Source organism: Haliaeetus albicilla, chromosome 27 (genome assembly GCF_947461875.1).
Source record: "Haliaeetus albicilla chromosome 27, bHalAlb1.1, whole genome shotgun sequence".
Taxonomy (NCBI): Eukaryota; Metazoa; Chordata; class Aves; order Accipitriformes; family Accipitridae; genus Haliaeetus; species Haliaeetus albicilla.
This window is the reverse complement of record NC_091509.1, coordinates 21,983,624-22,003,699: the sequence shown is the minus strand read 5'-3', so window position 1 is coordinate 22,003,699 and position 20,076 is coordinate 21,983,624. Positions and strand designations below refer to the sequence as shown.

The 20,076-nt window shown below is 49.7% G+C and overlaps 1 protein-coding gene across 1 annotated transcript in view; it reads right to left on the bottom strand.

The window, feature by feature from the left end:
- Window positions 1-2,534: 2,534 nt before the first annotated feature.
- KCTD16 (potassium channel tetramerization domain containing 16) overlaps window positions 2,535-20,076 on the bottom strand; it is a 91,224-nt gene continuing 73,682 nt past the window's right edge. The window contains exon 3 of the mRNA XM_069772527.1: window positions 2,535-14,497. Coding sequence (XP_069628628.1) covers window positions 14,046-14,497 — 452 coding nt within the window. The 3' untranslated portion in view covers window positions 2,535-14,045. The remainder of the gene's footprint in view (window positions 14,498-20,076) is intronic.

Below are 20,076 nucleotides of genomic sequence, written 5' to 3'. Positions count from 1 at the left end.
CACGGACATCCTCACCCAGTGCCCGTTGCGCTCAGCAGGGTGTTATCTGTGATAACTCAGTTTCAGAGGGATGCATGCATTGCTGTGCTTTGTCTGTCCCAGGTAGTGTTTAAGAAATAAATAACTAGAGTTTATATAGGCATCAGTGCTCGTTTATTTGTATGCATCAAAGGATATGAGGTGCCCTGTGTCAGTACTTTTGTTCAGATTAAAAAATACTTTAAAAAAAAAAAATCCCATTTACTTTGAACTTTGAATCCATCATGGCTTTGCCTTCTGGCCGCAACAAGCAGGGCTGCTCGAAGGCTTGCCCAGTGCTGCACGCTGGGCTGCGAAAGGAGCTGTTTCAGGCTCACTGGTGGCTCCAAACACCCACCTTGCCCACAAAGACATGTGTGGGAATTATTGTTTCTACACCGAGTACCTTCTCCTGCTGAGAAGAAAATGCACGTTGGACGCAATGCTGCAAGGGTCTCCTGGAGTTGCCCTCTCGAGAGCAGTTTACAAAAGCCGGGTATCAATCAGCTCACAGATGAACTGCCCTCCCGGCTCCCAGCTAAATGAGTTTTGTCCTTCCCTTTGGAGGACCGTGGCTTTGGTGTTCAACAATGTGGAGCAAATAATACACGATTCCAGGGTTCAATCTGTGCCAAGCAATTCAATGGAACCAGTTGCAAAATTAATAGTTTTGGTGTCACTCACAAAGGTCTTGCCCCTTGGACACCTCTCGGACCAAGGGGAAGCTCCTCTCCTCTTACGCTGCTCTCCACGACTCCTCCATAGCCCTGTCCCTGGCTCCTCCAGCTGAAGGCTGCTCTCATCTCCCACCTTTCATTATTTCTGTTCCTGGGTTGCTCCCTGTCTTGTAATTCTCCACCCTGCCTCTCCCAAAATGAATCTGCCTTTCCTCTGGCAAGCTCTCCCCCTCCAACACAATAAGCCAGGCTGGAAGATGCCTCCGGAGGTCATCTGGTCCAGCCTCCCGCTCACGGCAGATGAATTTCCCCTCCAGTTTTGCACCCACCTCCACGAACATCTGAGCTGCCGCTTTGTCATTCTCCTCTCAGCTGTACAAATATTGCTCTCAGAGACCAGGCGACAGCAGGAGGACTATTTTTTTAGTATACACAGTGTTCTCTCTCAGGTTGGGAATGGACTTGATCAAGACCACACTCAGGTCCTGCCTCCCCTGATTTTGAGGGACCAAATTGCAAATCCCAGGTATTTTTTTCCTTTGTTAAAATTCTGCTAACCTGAAGGAGTCTCACCCTCTTGTACTGTTGTGGTTAAACAAGGAATGGGTGGATGAAGTGTGCAGCATAACACTTATATCATGCCTAAAATCTATGCAATTTTCCTGGTTTTCTATTAACCTTTAATGGCTTATGTATGTGCATAACTAGGCATGAAAATAAAGGCCAGAACAGAGTGTCCATGACATGAGACTTCAATGCCAATGCAGAAGACAAGATTTATATTTAAAGAATTGTTCTTATCTTTCAGCCCTGAATCAATTCATCCCACCACTTCTCTACAAAAGGTATTCTGCTTTTAATATTTAAAATTAAATGTTTGCAGAGTGCGCAAAAGGTGCTGAGCTGACAGATCAGAAGCAAGCGGAGTTCAGGCATCCACACTTCACCCCCTCAGTGTGTCCGCTCTGGGGGGGGACAGGGACTCCCCCTGCCAGGGGAAGGTTCCCTCGGCAGTGATGCCACTGCAGAACTGCACCCCTGGTTTCACTGCCTGCTTTAAAAATGAGTCTGAAGCGGCTTTGAGATCTAGAGCCTGGTTTGGGTTTTAATCAGTATCCTTGGACCCAATCCCTACGCCTTTCCCAAATTTTGTTCACATTTACATTTCTAATCTACACTTTTGCTGGTTTTTAATTCTTTTTTTATTTATTTCTTATGTGATAGAAAACTCTGGTTTGTCTTGAAATTCAATTTCTGGGTCATATTTTTGATCTAGGAGCAGGATATAGACCGATCACAGCAGAGATGATGTGTGCTGTCGGGAATAAAAAGGGAATTATCTCAGTGCCCTCACTGGACAAAAAGCCTCCTCCATCCCGGCAGCTCCCTGTGCTGGTGGTGGAAGAGGGACCAGGGAAGAAACATGGGGATGATCACAAGACATCTTCGTGGCTTTGATGCAGAATCCCTCATTTAGTCCACAGGCTTGTGGCTGGCCAGGTAATAGGTGCGTATTCACCTGCTTAATAGTATATGTTCAATGAAGAGCTTTGAAAAGACTGCCTCCCCAAATTTTCATCCAAACTGTCTGACTGACAGCCGCGCTCACCAGCCCAGCACTGGTGCCACCGTCAGCAACACCGCGAGGATTAGCCACGGTGTAACCCACAGCCGAGGATGGGGTCTCCTGTGGTCGCCACCCCCCCCAGTTCCCCAGGAGAGTGTGAAGCTGGGGTAAGAGGCAGAGGGCTGTGCAGCCCCCCCGTGACAGGTAGCATCCCCGTTCCGTAAGCAAGTGCACGCGAGTGGCTCGGTCCAGGTCACGCATACAACGCCCAATGCATTTTTTGTCTTTGGTTGATTTTTATTTATCAATAAAACAATACTACAAAACATGGGAAACATCTGCATTAAATACAGATCTGCTGTTACTTTGCCAGCTTTTAACCTGCTGTATTTACAGAGTTCTCCCCTACAGACTTTTCGCCAGCAGGAGCCCAAGGGGTGGTCGCTGCCGGCTGGAGGACGGGGCAGCACCAGCTCCTCGGCACTCCGCAGCAGCAACGGGAGTGAAAAGTCGAGCAAGCAGCGAGTATCTGTTGCTTTCTGCTCTCGCGTGAGACAATCTCGTTGTCTCGGTTCCCTGCAGTAGGTTTCCTCTTTGCCCTGCCCCTGCCCTCAGTACAGCGGGGAGAGGCTGTTGCTGCAGGCTGGGGGGTGCGTGGGTCTGCGTCCCAAACGCTGCAGTCCCACCCGAGTCCTGCCTGGCAGCGGAAAGGATCTTCCTTTCCCAATGGATACCATCGAGCAAGCTGCCGAGCTCCTCATTTGCTCTGGTTTTGGGGCACAATAATGATTGACTTATTCCCATTCCTGTCAAGCCCACGGATGGCTTGCGCAGTCACACCTCAGCCCTCCTGACCATTGTGTCTCGTGGGAATTGCTAAGATCAGCGAGCAGAAAGGGTGACACTGGTACTAACCGGCAGCCTTCCCATCCCAGACCTTCTCCTCTGCATATTGAGTGCTTGGACAGCTTGTCATTTTGGGGCGGTTAGAGGTTACATCTGGGGAGAGGTGTCCTCTCCTCTGACAAGGGTTTCAACAAGCGATGAGTTGGGGCCGTTCTTCCCACCAGCACTTACCTGTGTGGCTTAGAGCAACACACCTTCTAGGCACAGAGCAAGTCCAGACCTGCCCTCGTGCTGCTCACTCTGATCACAGGCTAGAACGACTCACTCACTCGGTGAGAGAAAGAAATATACATATGTGTGTGTGTATATATATATATTTCTCTATATAAGCTCCTTCTATTATATAGTTGTAAGGCAGATTAAAATTATTTTCTGATATCACCCGGCATCAAAGGGAATCTCTCCTACTTTCCAGGCACATCACACAGTGCTGCGTAGGGAAGGTAATTAAATCCTCAGTAATTATCATGCAGGTATCCTAAGCTGAACATCCACTGCTCTTTCACACCTGCCCTGACATGAAAAGAAGACAAGACAGTACTCAGAAGTGATAGGAATAGCAAAATTCAGCTTTCCGCCCTAGAAAACATGTGGGAAGCCACAGAGCTGAGCCCCTGCTCAGGACAGAGGTGTGACCTGCTGGGGAGAAGACCCTGCCACCGCAGCAGAGAGCTCAGCTGGCTCCAACGTGTTCTCCTCCTTTGCAGACTGGAAGGGCTGAGGGACATGGGCAGTGAAACCAAACCCCAGAGAGGGGCGAAGTGGGGGGAGCCGGAGCCAGAGCCCGGGCTGAGTCGGACCAACGCCTCGGAACGTTTCTTTTTGCTCCTGACTGCTGGAATTTGTCTTCTCCTCAGCAGTCAGTAAAGAAGAACAAGTTGGGTTTTTTCTCTCCACACAGAAGGGAATGAGGACAATAATTTACCCCATAACAGTTCAGCTTTTCTTAAGATTTATTATTAGGGAGCTGGCCAGAGCCTTGCTAATTGCACTTGGCCGAGCAGCACGGTGCGTGCTCGCACTGGAGAGGACTGTCTGCTCACACCTCGGACCCGGACCTGGCAGTCGTGACACCTCCGTAACAGGGCACATTCGCAGAGCGCAGCTTCTCCAGAACTACCGCAACATTGCCTAAGACTTAAGAAGTATTGTCATAAGTGAATGAAGTTGAAAGAAGTGCACGGACAGGTACAGTGCTCCTGCTCTGCTTGTGGTCTCTTGAGCCACCAAAGGAAAGCAAATCATTTTTACAAAGCAATCTTTGATCTTAAATTAATTTCTTTCATTTTGTCTTTATTTGTCTGCCCAGGAAATTGGAAATAGTCTAGGACATCTAACTATACCTCCCAAAAGCTCAGGAGGTCTTAAAGGACTTTTTTCCTGGGACAAATGTCTATGCTTGTCCTCAGGGGTCTCAGACGAGATGCGCTGCTGCCCGAGAGCCATCTCTGCGCACGGGTGTGTGCATCCCCCCAAACCCACTTAAACCCCAGAGCACGGCTTCAATCAACATATGCTAACAAGTCGAGCTGCTTAAAATATGCAAAATGTGCTGTTTTGAAAAAGCCATAGTGTATTACAAAGGCATACAGATGTTGGAAGGAGCGGGGTTGTCTTTTAATAACAGATGCTCAAGTTTGCGAGCAGTGGGTGGCCGGGACGGGGGAACAGGTTGTCAACAGGTCCATGGAAATGAGATTATTCAGGAATGCAGGGTGAGTCTGGGAAACGGGCCTGGATGGGAAAAAAGAATGTGTGGAAGGGGGACATGCTGACATGTGCAAAAATGCATGCATTGCCATTCTAAACATGAAGGATTTCAACTTTTCTTCTCACAAATTCTCATTTTTCAGTTCAAAACTGACCTAATTCAAACAAAAAAAGAGCAAAAATGGGTGTAATGAATCACTAGTAATTTCTTTTTTGTTTGAAGTGAAACATTTCTTTCATTTCAGGTTAGACAAAATAGTATTTGTTGTTTCACATTAAAAAAAAAGAAAATAAAAACGTCAATTTTTTGTTTATTCCAAACTGTCGTTTTTAAAAAAATAATTGGTCAGCAAAGTCAAAGATCTCATCCACACACAAATGCAACAGCTCCATGGACATCTGGAGTCCAGCTACTTGCAGTTACTGGTTCATGTTACCAGCACTGAACACCTACAGTAATTTAGATATATGCCATTGGGACAAAAACGCCTACCCAGAGAAGTAACCTGTGTCATTTCTGATAAAAAACTGGCGACAGCAGCGTCAGTACTTGTTTTATTTGTAGGAAGGCGAGTGCACTACCCTGTGAGCTGATCTTCGTCTTCACCCTCCAAGCTGCAGGGCCCCAAAGTGGCCCTGACCAAACCAGCCCCACAAGAGGAGGAGGATGCTGCTCACCCAACAAGCCAGTGATGAACTCCGGGTTTCAAACGCCACTCAGGAGAAAGCAGGCAGATAAACGGGGTTACAGACCACCAGGTTTGTTTAGAAACAGCAGCAGAACCATCTCCTCATTTCATCCCTGCCCTGTCTCCCCATCTCCTTGACTCCAGGCGAGGGGTGTTTAATTTCGGAAAAGCCCACCCGAGAGCTGTGATGGCAGTTTAGGGACCGCAGGGACCCCGCTGCTGGCTCTGCAGGTGTTGGCGAGCTGTCACCGATGCAGAAGGCAGGTGTCTCCCGCAGAGTCATCTGCTGGGATGGGAATCGCGTTATCATCTGGCTCGCGGTTCTCCCAGCGTCGGCCGTTTGCAGGCTGCCAGCGGAGCGAGCTGGTGCAGCCGGCTGTGACTGCCGCACGGCGCTCAGCGAGCATCACGCCTCGCCATCTGAGGAGACGTAACTTCCAGAAATGCTTTGCTTTCCATATGCTTGTGCAGATACTGTAACATCCAAATCCCTGCTACGGTGAAGCACCATATGGGGGGAGCTCTGCAAAGATGGGATCTTTCACCTTCTCCCAGGAAGGGGCCCTTGGAAACGGCTTCCTCTGAAGAACAGCCAAGTCCCACAGATTAAAAATAATAATAGTAAAATCATCCCGGGATACTCAGCCCCACAAGTGAGCAATTGCCTGGTTTTCTGGCTTTTTCAGACCCAGCTTGCCTACAGCGATGCTTCCCGATTCCAGTCGTATTCGTGTGTATGCATGGCTGGAACAGCAATGAGAGCCGGGCCACCCAGAGCGGCAACGACAGCAGTACCGAGCCCCAATTACCCCCCAGACAGCTGTGCAGAAGGGAAGAAGATATGACAATAAACCCAAATTATGAGTCTGTCATTCCAAGAACAGCACTGCTGGGGGAGAGGATTGCAAACGGCTTCCCCCCAGCCCCGGCAGCCTTTCTCTCTCTTTTTACCTTTGCAGCAGCTACTGGAGGAACGTAAAGCCTCGCAGCTGGGCACCATCTGCAGACCCTGGGACCTGCCTGGGATGGATGGCGTGGGGACCAGCACCGGGAAAGGCCACAGCTGGCTGCCCCTCCTTGTCCAGAAGAGATAGATACCCTGCCTTTCCCTCCATATCCTTCTCCTCCTGTCCTGCCCTGCACTCTCTCCATTTGTGACTCAGCCGCTGGCTGTAACGAAGCCGTCCCTTGCCAAGGTGTCTTTAAAATGACAGAGGATGGGAGTATTTCAAAGTATTCTTGGAAATACTCTGGCAGGTAACCCCTGATGCAATGACGGCTTTTCCAGAAGTATTGCTGCTGGTGACAGTACTTTCAAATCATGGCTTTCAAATCACAGAAAATCTCTGTTCAAGACAGGGAGGCAGAAGAATCTCACCCTGTGACCACTGAACTGTTATCTTCAGCCCAACCCAGAAATAAATGAGGAAAAAACCCCCATCACCTTCAAGGGAGAATAATCCCCAGCCTGCAGGGAACTGGTTAACATAAACTGATGCTAAATCACAGTGGGCAAGAAAGCATGTATGTATCTATCTCTATATTTATGTGTGTGTATATATATGTGACAGTTGAAGGATACCAACTTATTTATTCTTGTCTGTGCTCTTACAGTGTATATGCATTGATTTATTTGAATGGCAAGACACAAATTAGCTGCAGTTTTCAGCCACCCAATGCCACAACACTGATAGCTGTACTTTTCACCAGCGTATTGTATAACACCTAACCTGCACATGGAAACGACTAACATGGAGTGGCTCTCTTCATTTATCGTCATCCTAAGCAAAAGGTCAGCTCTTCCGCCAGCAGTGACGCTGGAGCAGAAGGCAATAGCAACACCCTCATTTACCACCTCCGAGCCTCTATAAATAGGCATTTTTTTAGCAGTTAGACCACAGCTACCTGGCAGGTGTCATTGCACGAATGACTCCACACAGGTCACAGCTATGACTTGTTTGGTTTTTTCCAACATGTCTCTCTTTCTTTCATGGTGTTATTTGTACCAGGGAAATACAGCAGGCTAAAAGCTACATGATTTTTTTTTTTTTTACATACCACAGTAGAAACAGTTACCGAGTTATATTTGTCAGAGTCACAGTAGTTTATGCATATTTGCTATTCACAGACTGCAGAATATTGCCAATAACCTCACTGGTGGGGACTGACAACACGGAGATACATGCATTCATGTGAGACCATAATCAATGATGTCTATACTGCATTAAGCACATTCATTTTTTTTAAACACCTTCCAGTAAAATCGATTCCTTTAAATTTGTAGTTAAAACTTCTTTTTTTTTTCCACAATTACGCACAAAATAACCTGTAAACAATTTGACATTACACTTATGTACAAGTGAACCACATTGGAAAGTAGAGAGGTAATTCAGTGGGTGCCACTTAATCTACATCAATGTGCAACAGACTGACTCAGCCTCAGCAAAGTCATTAAGTGCTTGTATGAGGTCCGAAAATGTAACACGAGCAAGGCCCCGAATAGATCACAAAATCACCAAACCCCCCTCTAAATCCTGTGTTGGCTGGGAAAATATTGCACTCGCAGCACTTGCTCCTCTAGCGCGCGTACGTCTGGATAAACCGAAGCGCCCGGGTTGGATCCCGTCCTGCAAACACGGGGAAGGGGCCAGCCCCCCCTCGCTGCCCTGTGCGCCCTGAGGAGCGGCCAGGGGAGAGGCGCGAAGGGACGTCAGGGAGGACACCCCCCGCTGAAGTCCAGCAATTCCCGTTCAACCAGCTGGGCCTGCCATCCTTCTGCTTCACGTTGGTAAGTGTCGTCTGTTTAATTCTGAATTCTGCTTTTTCGTGTTTGCTTTATCATTGCTATAGTTTAAAATCTGTAATATCGTACTTATAAACTGATTTTTTAGCTAAGTGATATCGATGCCAAGAAAAATAAAGAATGTCTTTTTATAATATAAATAATTTAAAAGTGCTTTTTTGTTCTTTTACTATTAATCTACAAAACCCCGTTGGGGCATAAACTATCCATAAGACTGGACATTATTTTGTACCATGATATACATGGGGCCTTATGCAAAAATTACTCTGAAAGTCAAGTCCACGTGCGTACTCGCAATGGTGGAAAGGGCTTCAGGGCAGGGTAAGAAAGTTTTCTCCGGCCTTTCTAGGGCTAGGAGAGCAGTGTGAGATATGACTGAAGGTCTCGGTTACATTACGGTCGTTGCCAATAAAAATCAACCTTGTTTTCCCCTTCAGCCCACAGCTTTGCAAAGAAAATTAATGAATGGACTCACAAAACTAGAATTAAATACCCAAAACACGTTCTCCAGAGTGCTGTGAAGCCTCTATATAGTGCACGCAGATGATTTAGGGAAAAAAGAAAATAATTTGGTCCCTGTGGGTCTATGTAAACTCACATGGTCTCTCCCTTTCTCTCCCCCGATGCTTTGCGTCCCGCTCAGGCGCCTGTCTCTAGGCGTTTGGGCGTGTAACAAAGCCCTCGGAAAACGTCATTTCGGACCGTGAAAGGCATAAGCAGGCACGGGCCACGGCTGCACTGGGAGCGGAGCTGAGCTGAGCCCAGGCGCCAGCAGCGCTCGTGGCCAGGACAGCGCCCAGGGCATCGCGTGTACCCCACGGCTGCAGCACCCACCTGCGAGGCACTCATCCTGCAGCGCGTTTTGCAGGGCTGTGCGCGCCCAGCACGCTCCTCCGGCCCAGCGCCCTAAGCAAAGCTTCGGCAAGGCTACTAAAGAGACCACGGTAACTGAAGACTGGCTGTGCAAGACCACCACCAAACCACCAGACCCGTTAGCTACGCACAGAAGTGATGAACGCTGCGAGCAACGTAAGCGGATGTGAATTTTATTACAGCTTAATGGCTATCTCTCAGCCTCACTGACGCAAGTGCCCATTTTTCTGGAGAAAAGGTGTTTTAGTAGACTCTCAGTCCTACTGAAGTCAATGTAAGTCTTCAAAGTAGTTTCAACAGAACTTATATTTGGTCTTTGTTATGTGTGGAAAGTAGCCCAAAGCCCAGTTTGCTCCCCAGATATTTTAGAAGGAATAAAGTACTCTGTTAACTAAGTTTCATTTGGGCTTGCTACCGATAAGTGACCAAAAACATCCTAGGGATAGACATGGGTTCTCTCACGGAAACAAAGCTGAATTGAGCTGAGTAATTTTAGAGCTCAAAATTCAGCTACCTTTTAGACAATCTGTTATTCCAGTTCCATTTTCCCCCACTGCACTGCATCCGTCTCCTTTCTTTTCCCTCATTGTCTCATTTCAGCAGGTGAGCAGAGGGGGGCTGCAGCCCACCACCCCTGCACAGCCCCGGGGAAAAACCCCGGAGGGAGGAAGGTGCCTGATGTGCTGAGCACTGACCGTAGTTCCCTCCTTCTGCCGAGCTGACGGTTTGGTTTGAGGGATCGTTTTGATGCCCACCTATTGCAGGAATTTCTCCTGCCCCTTCTAACAGTGAGTGAGTGGTGCCGTGTCCTGCAGATGGGGGAGAACAACCTTGCCAAAAAGGCATCAGTATGTGCCTTTCATCCCAAGGTGCATGTATATAGCTATCCAACTATATGTATGTATATGTACTTGTAGATATGTATACATGTATACTTATGTGTGCATGACATTATTTTTTATGTATGCGTGCATGACATTATTTTTGGGAAGAGGTCTTTCAGAGTTAATACATCTGTGATAAGAAAAATCACCGCCTCAGCGCCTGTACGGGGGGGACACCACCAGCAAGAGAAGGCTTGGTCACTCTTTCCCAACCCGCTGCTGCCCGCACGAGAACTACGGGGCTGTCGTGGAGCAGCTTTTTCAATTACCCTGGTGCCTGTCTCTACCTGGCCATGGTTTTTCCACACCATCGCACGGTGCCGGCATCCTCTGCCCCCCGCCAGCCCCAGCGGCAGAGCTGCCAGGGCTCACGCCGGCAGGGTCCTGTGCCCGGTGGTGGCCCTGTGGCCACCTGACGGTGGCAGAGCAAGGTGCCCGAAGTGTGGCTCTTTGGTGGGATGTGGTTCTCGACTCGGGGTATTGGTGGTCCAGAGAAAAGCAGCGAGGCAAGGAGGGAGAGAAGGGGACCTTTGAGCAGCAGTAATGGATGCTGCGCAGCATCCAGCGTTTAGGCTAACCCCCATCGGGGAGGGGGGGGACGGCTCCCCACCATTGCCCAGGGGCTCCTCCACAGCACAGGCTGCTCTACCCAGAGCCCACCAGTCAGTCTTAACAGCAAAAAGCCTTGAAGCACAGCCCCTAGCTCCTATACCAAGCCACCTGTAAAACAACTGCAACATGAAGTTAGACCAGAATAAGATCCCCGCAGGAACGCAGCAGAAAGTGCATACGAACACACACACACACACACGAGTGTGCACCCACACGCCTGGACACCTGCTCTCCTCCCGCTCCATCCTAAATCGTGTTTCCTAGCAGGTTTGGCCTGCCTGTGATTAGTGAAGTTTAAGACCTTTATTTCTGTAGCACTGGAGAGTAATAACCATTTCATCTAAAACTGAAGACATGAAGGCCACATAAATCAAGCCCATTCGGGCGCATTTCATTTGGTCTAATTTTTCTACAGTTATTAATCATCGTGCAATCCTGTGCACCCTGAACGTCAGTCTGGGAACACACACACCCCCCCACCCACCACACACACACACCCAGCACCTGTTCTTCTACTCCATCACATGTATTTTATAGATTTTATAGCCCAAATAGTTGTGATATTAAAAAGAGACAGGGAATGATCTGGAGTGGTGGGAAGGACAAGGTTTTAGCTGCAGTCTGCTGCCGAGGAAGAGGGGTGATCCATCCCGAACTGCAGACTCAGCTGGAAATCCCGAGGGAGAGCCCGATCTGTTCCCCAGTTTTGTTTGCTTGGTGCTGGAGCTGGGGGGCAAAATGCAGGATATGTTGAGTAGGAAAAGAAAAACACTCTAAACTAACCAACAAATAACTAAGAGGAGCCAAATCTGTGGATCTTGTGCAAAACATCGATTTCCATGTGAAAATGTGCCTTTTGAGCAGGTAAGTGGAGGGCTGCACAACTACCATGCCTGAACTCGAATGTGAGTGAATGTCTTAAAACCTGAATTGGTTCTAGAGCCTGACCCCAAGAAGTGCTGAGTTTTCTCACTGAGCCCAGCATTTCCCAGGTCAGACCCTCTATTTCACAATCCTCACTCTGTGTTACCATCACTGCATGTCCACTGTAAGAAATAGCACCCTTCTCACGTGTAAAACCTCAGCTGAGATGATGCCAAGCTGCCACATCCAAGCCCTGTTCTCCGAAGACTGGGAGAGGTATTGCTGGGAGGGTTTTTCCCCCCTCCCTACAGCCAGCTCATGCTTATGGATCACTCTGGACACGTATTGCTTCCTTTTTTGCTGGTAAGATTTGCATCCTCACCAATAAACACCTGCATAACATCTGCAGCTGAGTGATGGGTATGAACCTCTGCCCATGTGCTCGTGCAGACCTTACGGTTCTTCTGGCAAAACAAAAATGTCACAGCCAGGTGTGTGGGTGCAATGGGGCCCTGCAAGCACGAAGATATCACCTTGCTGAAACCGCATGAAGATCAACAGAAACAATCTGTGCATACTTGACATCATCTCCCATAGCAGTCTCTGAGATTTAAGAGGGGGGAAGCCCTGGAACCTGCAGGACGCTAAATAAGTCAGAATCAAAGTGCTTTGTGTTACCAGCACTATCACTTCCCATATCTTTTTATATATATATAAAATCTCCTCCTTCCTGTACCTTTAGAAAACGAATAATTTATCTCAAATACTCTAGCTGGTATGTTCCCAGCTATGGCCAAAATAGGCTGGTTGGAGCAATTCATTTTTCCGTCACTCTCCGTGGCTCGCCCGGGCCAGCAGCCCAAGCTCACCCCTGAGCCGAGCCCCCCTGAGCTGAGCCCCCCCTGATGCCTACCTGCTCCAGGTTTTGCTGGCCCTACACCTTTGACCGCTTGCTAACGCTCGGTTCCTGGGTGCTCTCCATCCCTTGCTGCTGTGCTCACGCATTACTCGGCAACAACAGCCTGTTGCACCCCACAAGACTGACCTGTTCCCCTTCCTCGAGTTCTCGTGCCCCGGGGGGCTGTGGGCTGTGGGACCCCCGCTCCGATCAGTGCAGGACCAGCCTTTCCCACGGCTCCCCAGTCGGCACGTGGTGGGTGACACAGGACATGCAGCGCGGTTTGCTGGCTATCGTCCCGCCACCGGCTGCGGACGGGACCGACACCGAGACAGGCGTCTGTGGGAGGGAATACGCGTACCTCCTTCTGGGGTTTGCGTTTTCTCTTGAAACGCACACGGCCGGAACGGTGCTGCTCCTGTCCTCTAGCAAGCGATCCCCCGCCAGTCAAAGCACTAAACATGGCTTGTTGGGTGGATAATTTCTTGCGTTCGCTTCTGTGCCGGACAGGACCCAGCGCCCACTCTCCCTGCTGGCTGGGGCCAAACACTCCTGGCACGCGCGCCTGGCAAGCCTGCAGAAACCAGCCATCCTCACCAGCACGGCCACTCCGCCTGCCACCGCACTCGACCCCGGAAGAATTCCTACAGCTTTCCAACTGGGATCATCACACGTTTAACCCACTGGCACCAGAGAGCCTTGAGAAACACGACAAGAGGTGTGGGGAGGACACAGAGGGAACAAGATCGCCAAAAACAAATGGAATATTTTGCTGACAGCAACAAAGACCCACGCACTGTTCCCCGGTCTCCACTGAAATGCATTTACAGTGTCTCAAAGCAGGGGAAAAAAAGAGAAAGGGAGCAGGGGCGAGAGACAGCGAGACGGGTTTTCTACCGTTCAACCCTCAAAGACCTGAAGAAGAAACGGAACATCCACAGACTGCTAAAAAATGCTCTTTTCTGAGAAAGTGCAGTTATAAGGGGAGAGCCAGAAAATCTTTAAGCAATATATATTGATATATATATACATATATATATACACAGAGATATATATACACACATATATATATATGCACATATATATATACACATGCTTAAGGTAAACTGTCATGGCATAGCTTGTTTCTTTGAGCTGTGTACATCCCTCCAAACAAACGCACTACAAGGAGAACGCAGAAGGCATGCAGTCCACAGACACCCCCGGACACTGCCTGCTCACGTGCCATGTTCCCACCGGCGTCAGCAGCATCCGCACATGAGCGTCTCTTGTTGTCGGTATGGTTGTGCCCTTAAGGTATTCAGCTTGTGTAAGACTCAGAGTTTACAAATAAAAGCGTTTGTCATTGTGCTTCCACCACTGGAAAAATATCGTTACCCTATGACTATAAATGTTAAGGTGAAATAGGCAAATTAGGCAGTACTACAGAGATGGATTTTTTTTTTTTTGTGACCTAACAAATAATTATTATTGGGAATTATTTTCGTATCGCTTAGGATCTTGCTCTAATGGTAATAAGGTCGTGTGCTTTCCCCACCCTGAGCCTATAGGTGGTACTTCCGCAGCAGTTCGGATTGCCAGGGATGTTTCCTTTCCGGAAACCTGTCTGGGATTTTGATTTTGAGGAAATCCTGGATACATTTTTCTAGCTCCTCCTCAATGGAGAGCTTCTCCTTCACCGCTTTTTTCTTGCTGGAGTTGGACTCTCGGGAGCCGGAGGTGAGAGTCCGGAGCAGGTCGCTCTTCCTCCGGATCTCGGACTGCTGCAGCAGCTGCACCGGCCCCTTCTTGGCCGGCCGGTCCAGAGTCTGTATGTTGGGCTGGCGGGTGACGGGGCCGCAGATGACGGTCTCCTGGGGAGAGCTGGCCTCCGACTGACTGTCGCAGCTCGACGTCGACAGCTCGTTGCACGACGTGCCGCTCTCTCCCTCCTTGTCGCCTTTGCCGTTCTTGCAGCAGCAGTCGCAGTGGGACGAGGACCACCGGGAAGGCTCACCTGCAAGAGGAACAGAGAGCGCGCCGGGGTTACCGACAGCTCCGAACCCCTCGCCCGCACCCAGAAACAGGCTGCTCGCCCACCACCGGGCTCGCTGCTGCCTGCCGAGACCCACGGGAGCGGGGAGGGATGCAGCCACCCAGCGCAGCAGAAAACCTCTCGGGCATCTTTCCTGAACGTCACCGTGAACCGGCAGCAAAACCTCCACCCGGTCTCAAGTGGGAGGTGATTTCCATTAACACCGGAGCTCCTTCATCCGCTCCACTTGCACGTGATGCTCAGGTCCCCTGCAGGTCTCCTGAGACACCCAATGCATGTCTGGAAGTTTTCTGAGATCCTCAGCGAGAAAGAGTCACGCGAGAACCCAGTCAGGTGTTTAACCAGAGTGAGCCACCATCGCTTCAGGAACCCTAATTGCTTTTCAGGCTTGTAAATGATTTGCTGCTACCTCCACCCACCAACCCAAGGCCAAACCCTGAGCAGATCGCACAGGGCTTTTTCTCCCTTAAGAGAAAATCCTGAAGAAGTCCACAGAAATTTTGCCTGAGGAAAGACAGAGAAAAAACAGAATGCGGACTTCAGATTTTGTCATTCCCAGTCCATTCCTCCAAGTTTCACTTGTATGTGGGGTTCCTTTGAAGCCAATAAACTCATAGGTGTGGATAGAGGTTACCAGGCAAAGGCCGAGATTACTAGTCCAAAACAGACAAACAAATGATGAATTTTTGGCTGCCAGAGGAAGGCAGCGCCCAGGAGGCAGGACATGGCAAAACTTGCTGCCCCTTCCCATCCCAGCTACCGTCTCTGCAAAACACAACAGGTCCAACAGCTTGTGTTGGCACTGATCTTCTTCCCTGGGTTTGCGCTTAATAAAGGCAAGTCCAGACAGGAGGGAATAAAACTTGTTCACATAGGAAGGGTCTGTCTGTGCTGGTGGGTGAAAGAAGTCAGGCTCTATCTGCAGCGGCTGCCGGGACCGACAGGTCTCACCTGGGAATGCCAGGCTGCTTAAATCCCATTGCACGCTCCTAGCCTCATCATTCTTCTGCCTTTAAAAGGACAGCATCAAATACGCTGCTAAATCCAAACTATCTAATTTTTTCCCTGTTTGCCATGCTCAGGTTAAAACCAAAGACCCAGGGATTCTCCAATGATCTTCTTCACACAATTATACACAACGGCAGAGTCCTACCCTTCATTAGCAACCACACATAATGAACCAGCGCAGGCAAATGCCCTGCCACGGGCTCTGCCCCAGAACAGACAGGTGTAAGCAACGTGGCACGGGCCGACGGCTCTCCCGTACAGCGGAGATGAAATTCCAACCCCACAGCAAGCTGGCTCACAGCAAACACCCCGCAGGGAGAAACGCGCCGGTGCCAGGCTCGGAGCCACCCAGCAGTGGGCTCGTCGGCAGCCAGGCTATACCAGACCCGCTCCCTCCGTCTCCTCCTGGCACGACAGGCGCAGCCACCCGGTGCGGTCCCATCCGAGGGAGCAGGACCGCGTGGGATCACTGCTGGCACTCTGCAGTGTGAGGTGCTGCGGCAAATTAAACGGGAGAAGCGGACGGCAGAGGAATGCGTACAAAAAGCAAAATAGACAGATCCTGGGTACAGGCAGCTCATGCTGATCTCTTTCCGGATCTTACAGGTAAAATCCTGGCAGTCACAAAGAAATTCAGTGTTAGGGGTTTCAGTCTAGCCCCCAGCCGGGGGGCTGCGGGAGGCACACCAGCACGGGCAGCCCTCGCAGCAGCAGCGAGCCCACGGAGGCAGCATCCCTGCGTGACACCGCCACGGGACACGCAGACACGTGGCCCTGGAAATCACACGTTTTCCCAGCGGCATGAAACACAACAAAATAAAACAAGATGCTCCTCATGTCTAAACAAAACGTTCAGACAATAGTGCTCTCACTGCTCAGAAAAATGTTTGTTATTATTCTAGCCTGTGATCATCATGGTCTTTATACTTTCATTCGATTAAATATGACTATTTGTTCTTTTTTAAAGTAAGAAATCCAACAGCATTCAGGTAACCATTGGCTACTTATGTCAATAAACGTCTCTCCCACAACAAAAAGGATATATGCAGCCCGTTATACAATTCAGAACTGGGTATCAGAAGGTGGTTGGCTTCCCCAGCCTCCAGGGAATAGCATTTGGGAAACTGTCTTCCATTATTGACAGCTATAGCACCCCTAATTTCTCCAGACATCTTTTCTTCTTTCAGGCTTGATAGCACAGCCAGCTTTGGCTTTAAGACAGTGCAGCCAGAGCCGCCAACCTCCATCCCGGTGGGCAGCAACTCTCCCAGCGTCCCCCCTGCCCACCCAGACCCCGACCCCTGCGGACAACTCACGGCACTTTGGAGGCAGCCTCCCCATGCACGAGGCCTTGGCCATGCACAAAACAGAGGCTTCTGGGAAACATGGACCTTCATTTGCATAACCCATCAGTGATGGGAACCCCTGAAGAGTGCTTAATTTATTTCCTGATTCATGTAGCGCATGGCTTGATTTTTTTTCTTTTTCAGCTGGAGACCTGCCCAAACGCAGTAATCCGTGACAAAGAGGAAGAGCTGGCATTGATAACAACTGTTCCCTGACCAAACCACTGCAATAATCATGGATTTAAATGTCATTTGGAAGCATCCATCTTCCCACTAAAATGTAATTACCATTTCCAACTCACGCAGATTGGTAACATCATCCAGATCAAGAAAAGCATAATTTAGCTTTGCAGCTTGGGCCCAGCAATACAGCCCCTGGTCTCACCCATAAAACGGAACCGGGGGCCCCGTTGCCAGGATTGCACCCCGGCGCTTGTGGCATTTCTTACAGCGGTGCAAGGGCAGGAGAAGGGAATGGGGAGGGGGAACAGCTGGGTCAGAGCTGCAGCATTGGCCCAGTGGTTTTTGCAGCAGTGAGAGGCAACGCGTGGTGCTGGGATCGCGGTCGCGCCGGCAGCTCCTGCATGGCTGCGGGGAGGGCAACAGAGGGGGGGTGAGGCCGATGGGGAATCTCTTCTTAACGCCAAGGTCCAAGGTGACTGTTTGCTGCCACTGTTTGCTCCGGAAACAGGTCCCCATCAAAAAAATTTGGGGCAGGGTGGGAAGAAACAAACGGAAAATGTTGCTGCCAATTTCAAACCCCCAAGCTGTGGGAGCAGACACTGGATGAACGGGGTTTGCAAGCTCATGGCAGCAAATTGTTAAGAACTGAGCCACTGATAGTCGCGGCCCTGCGCTCCCTTTTCTCCATCTTTTTTGCAACCATGAACACAATGCATATAATTTACAGAAACAGGTGGAAAAACAAAAGTCAGCAAGCCCCTCCTCATCTCTTCCTTCCTCTTCCTTGTCAATGATGAAGGAGTCTTTCAGTCTGTGAGCTGTGTGGCTGAATTTAATTTATAGACTCGCTTCAAGACCCGTTCTGTATCTTGTCTGAAAAAAGTCAATAACGGCTAATTGAAATTTTTTATAATTTGCTCAGCTTTGACAAAGGCATTACGTATTGAGCCTTTGTAAAATCCTGATCATGTGCTCCTGAAAAACACATCTGTGAGCTGTATTGATTTGCAGCTCCTTACTGCAGTTGACATTACAGCTCGGTGAGGGTTTTCCTGCGTTGCAGCTACTGACTGCTCCCTGGGAGGGACTGCTCCGGAGCCTCTGCCCTTCCTAAACACAGAACGATTTAATCCAGCAAGCAACCATCAGTGCTTGAAAGGCAAAAATTAATCAGGTGGAAGGGAAGCGGTGAGGGTGTTTCTCGCTGGCCCTGTGGAAATACCGAGATGCTGAGAGGGGAGCGCCTCCTTCACGGCAATCCCGGCCAGCGGGAGGGCAGCTCCTGCTCTCCTTTTCAGCGTTTGCCTGCACTCGCCTGTAATTACTTTTTCTCTTCTCACCTGCGAAGTCAGTCATCTTCCCCAGGCTGCTTGTGTGCATTTAAGGATGACAGTGGATCCTAACGGAGGAAATACATTTGACAAGCACCACTGCTGCCACCAGCCCTTTCATGACGTGTTTTCCCTCCTCCGGACACCGGGCTCCCTCCCCATCAGGGCCCAGAGGACAGCAGGGCTGAGCTCAGTGCCGGGGATGCTCGCCTGCTCCTACGCCAGGATGATGCGCTCCCACTGCATTTGCTGCTTCCCCACCCCACGCTGAACCGAACAAAGTCTGAAAAACGGTGAAAAATGAGTTGAGAGGGAAAAGGTTACTGCTCAGGTCAGGTCCCATTAGCACACCGTGCAACCTCCTCCTACATCCTACCACTGGCCCTGAGCGTTGCAGGTTTTGGTGCCCCCCTAACAGTTTCTAAGGAAATTCATAGGGACATTCAGCTAAAGACCATCCACACCCCACAGCAGCAGGACAGCCCGTGAAACCCAAATCAAAGGGCTGCACTCACCCAGCCAAGGAACAAAACCCCAACACACACCTCAAGTCCCCAAACAGCCCAGACACTGACCATCAGACACCAAATAACAGACCACTGCAGTGGCACAGGACATTGCTATGATCACCTAATGAAACCTTGCAAACCTGAGCTGATCTTCAGCACACGCTTAGGTTGCAGACAACTCCTCACTGTTGTAACTTCATAGCTATGGGGGAGAAGAAGGGGTCCAGCCCGCCGTGCCCCTCCTGGAGGGGCCGGACCCTGCTTGAGCAGGGGGATGCACCAGCTGCCTTCAGGCACATCTCGAGTATATACTTCATTACCACAAAACAAGCCTTTTATAAGTTAATTAAGACCTAATAGATGCTAATTTCACTTAATGAATATTCACCAACGATGGGCATACCACGGGTGAGCCAGGAGGCAGAAATTCATCTCTTCATGAGGCAGAACAGCAAAAAGCAGGCGAGATCTGGGTGCTGGAAACAGCCGCGGGGTTTGGAGAGGTTCCCCGGGCAGAGACCTCCTGCCAGCACCAGTGTTCAGTGAGCTGGGCTGGGCTGGCTCACTGGGAGCAGGGTTTGGCAGGGGAGATGGTGACCAGCAGCGGATGCTCTGGGTACGCAGAGCATCTCTGCAGCGGATGCAGGCAGAGATCTCCAAACACCCCTGGGAAAGGCGAGAGCCTGGCTGAGCAGCTGCCGCAGCAGCAGGGACAGCTAAAACCAGCGAGCTCCTTTTTGCAACCTGAACAACTGCTCCACTCTGCAGAAAAAGAAGGGGCAAAGGTGAACAGATTTCTTTTTGCTAAATACATTTTTGACACCTTGAAGTGGTGGGCAAGTCTGTATGCACAGTTAAACACACTCTCAGAAACCATCCGGCCAGTCTGGCTGCCAGCCTTCCGAACGCCCCTGCCCTTGCTGGCCTTAGCCCAGCATCACGGAGCCAGAACCCCAGTGGGTGTGTGGGTAGCGGGCATCGCCAGACGTGTACTTTTACTTTTAGCTACAAAATAAGCTTACGTTTTATGCCGAAAAGACCTTAATAATAATCATTACAAGAACAACATATCAGGCTAGCCAGAGCAGAATGTTAAGAAAATCTAGAGAGAGGGAAAGCTATGGAGAAAATTGAATTGCCCTTTAGCTTGTAATGAAGTAGGG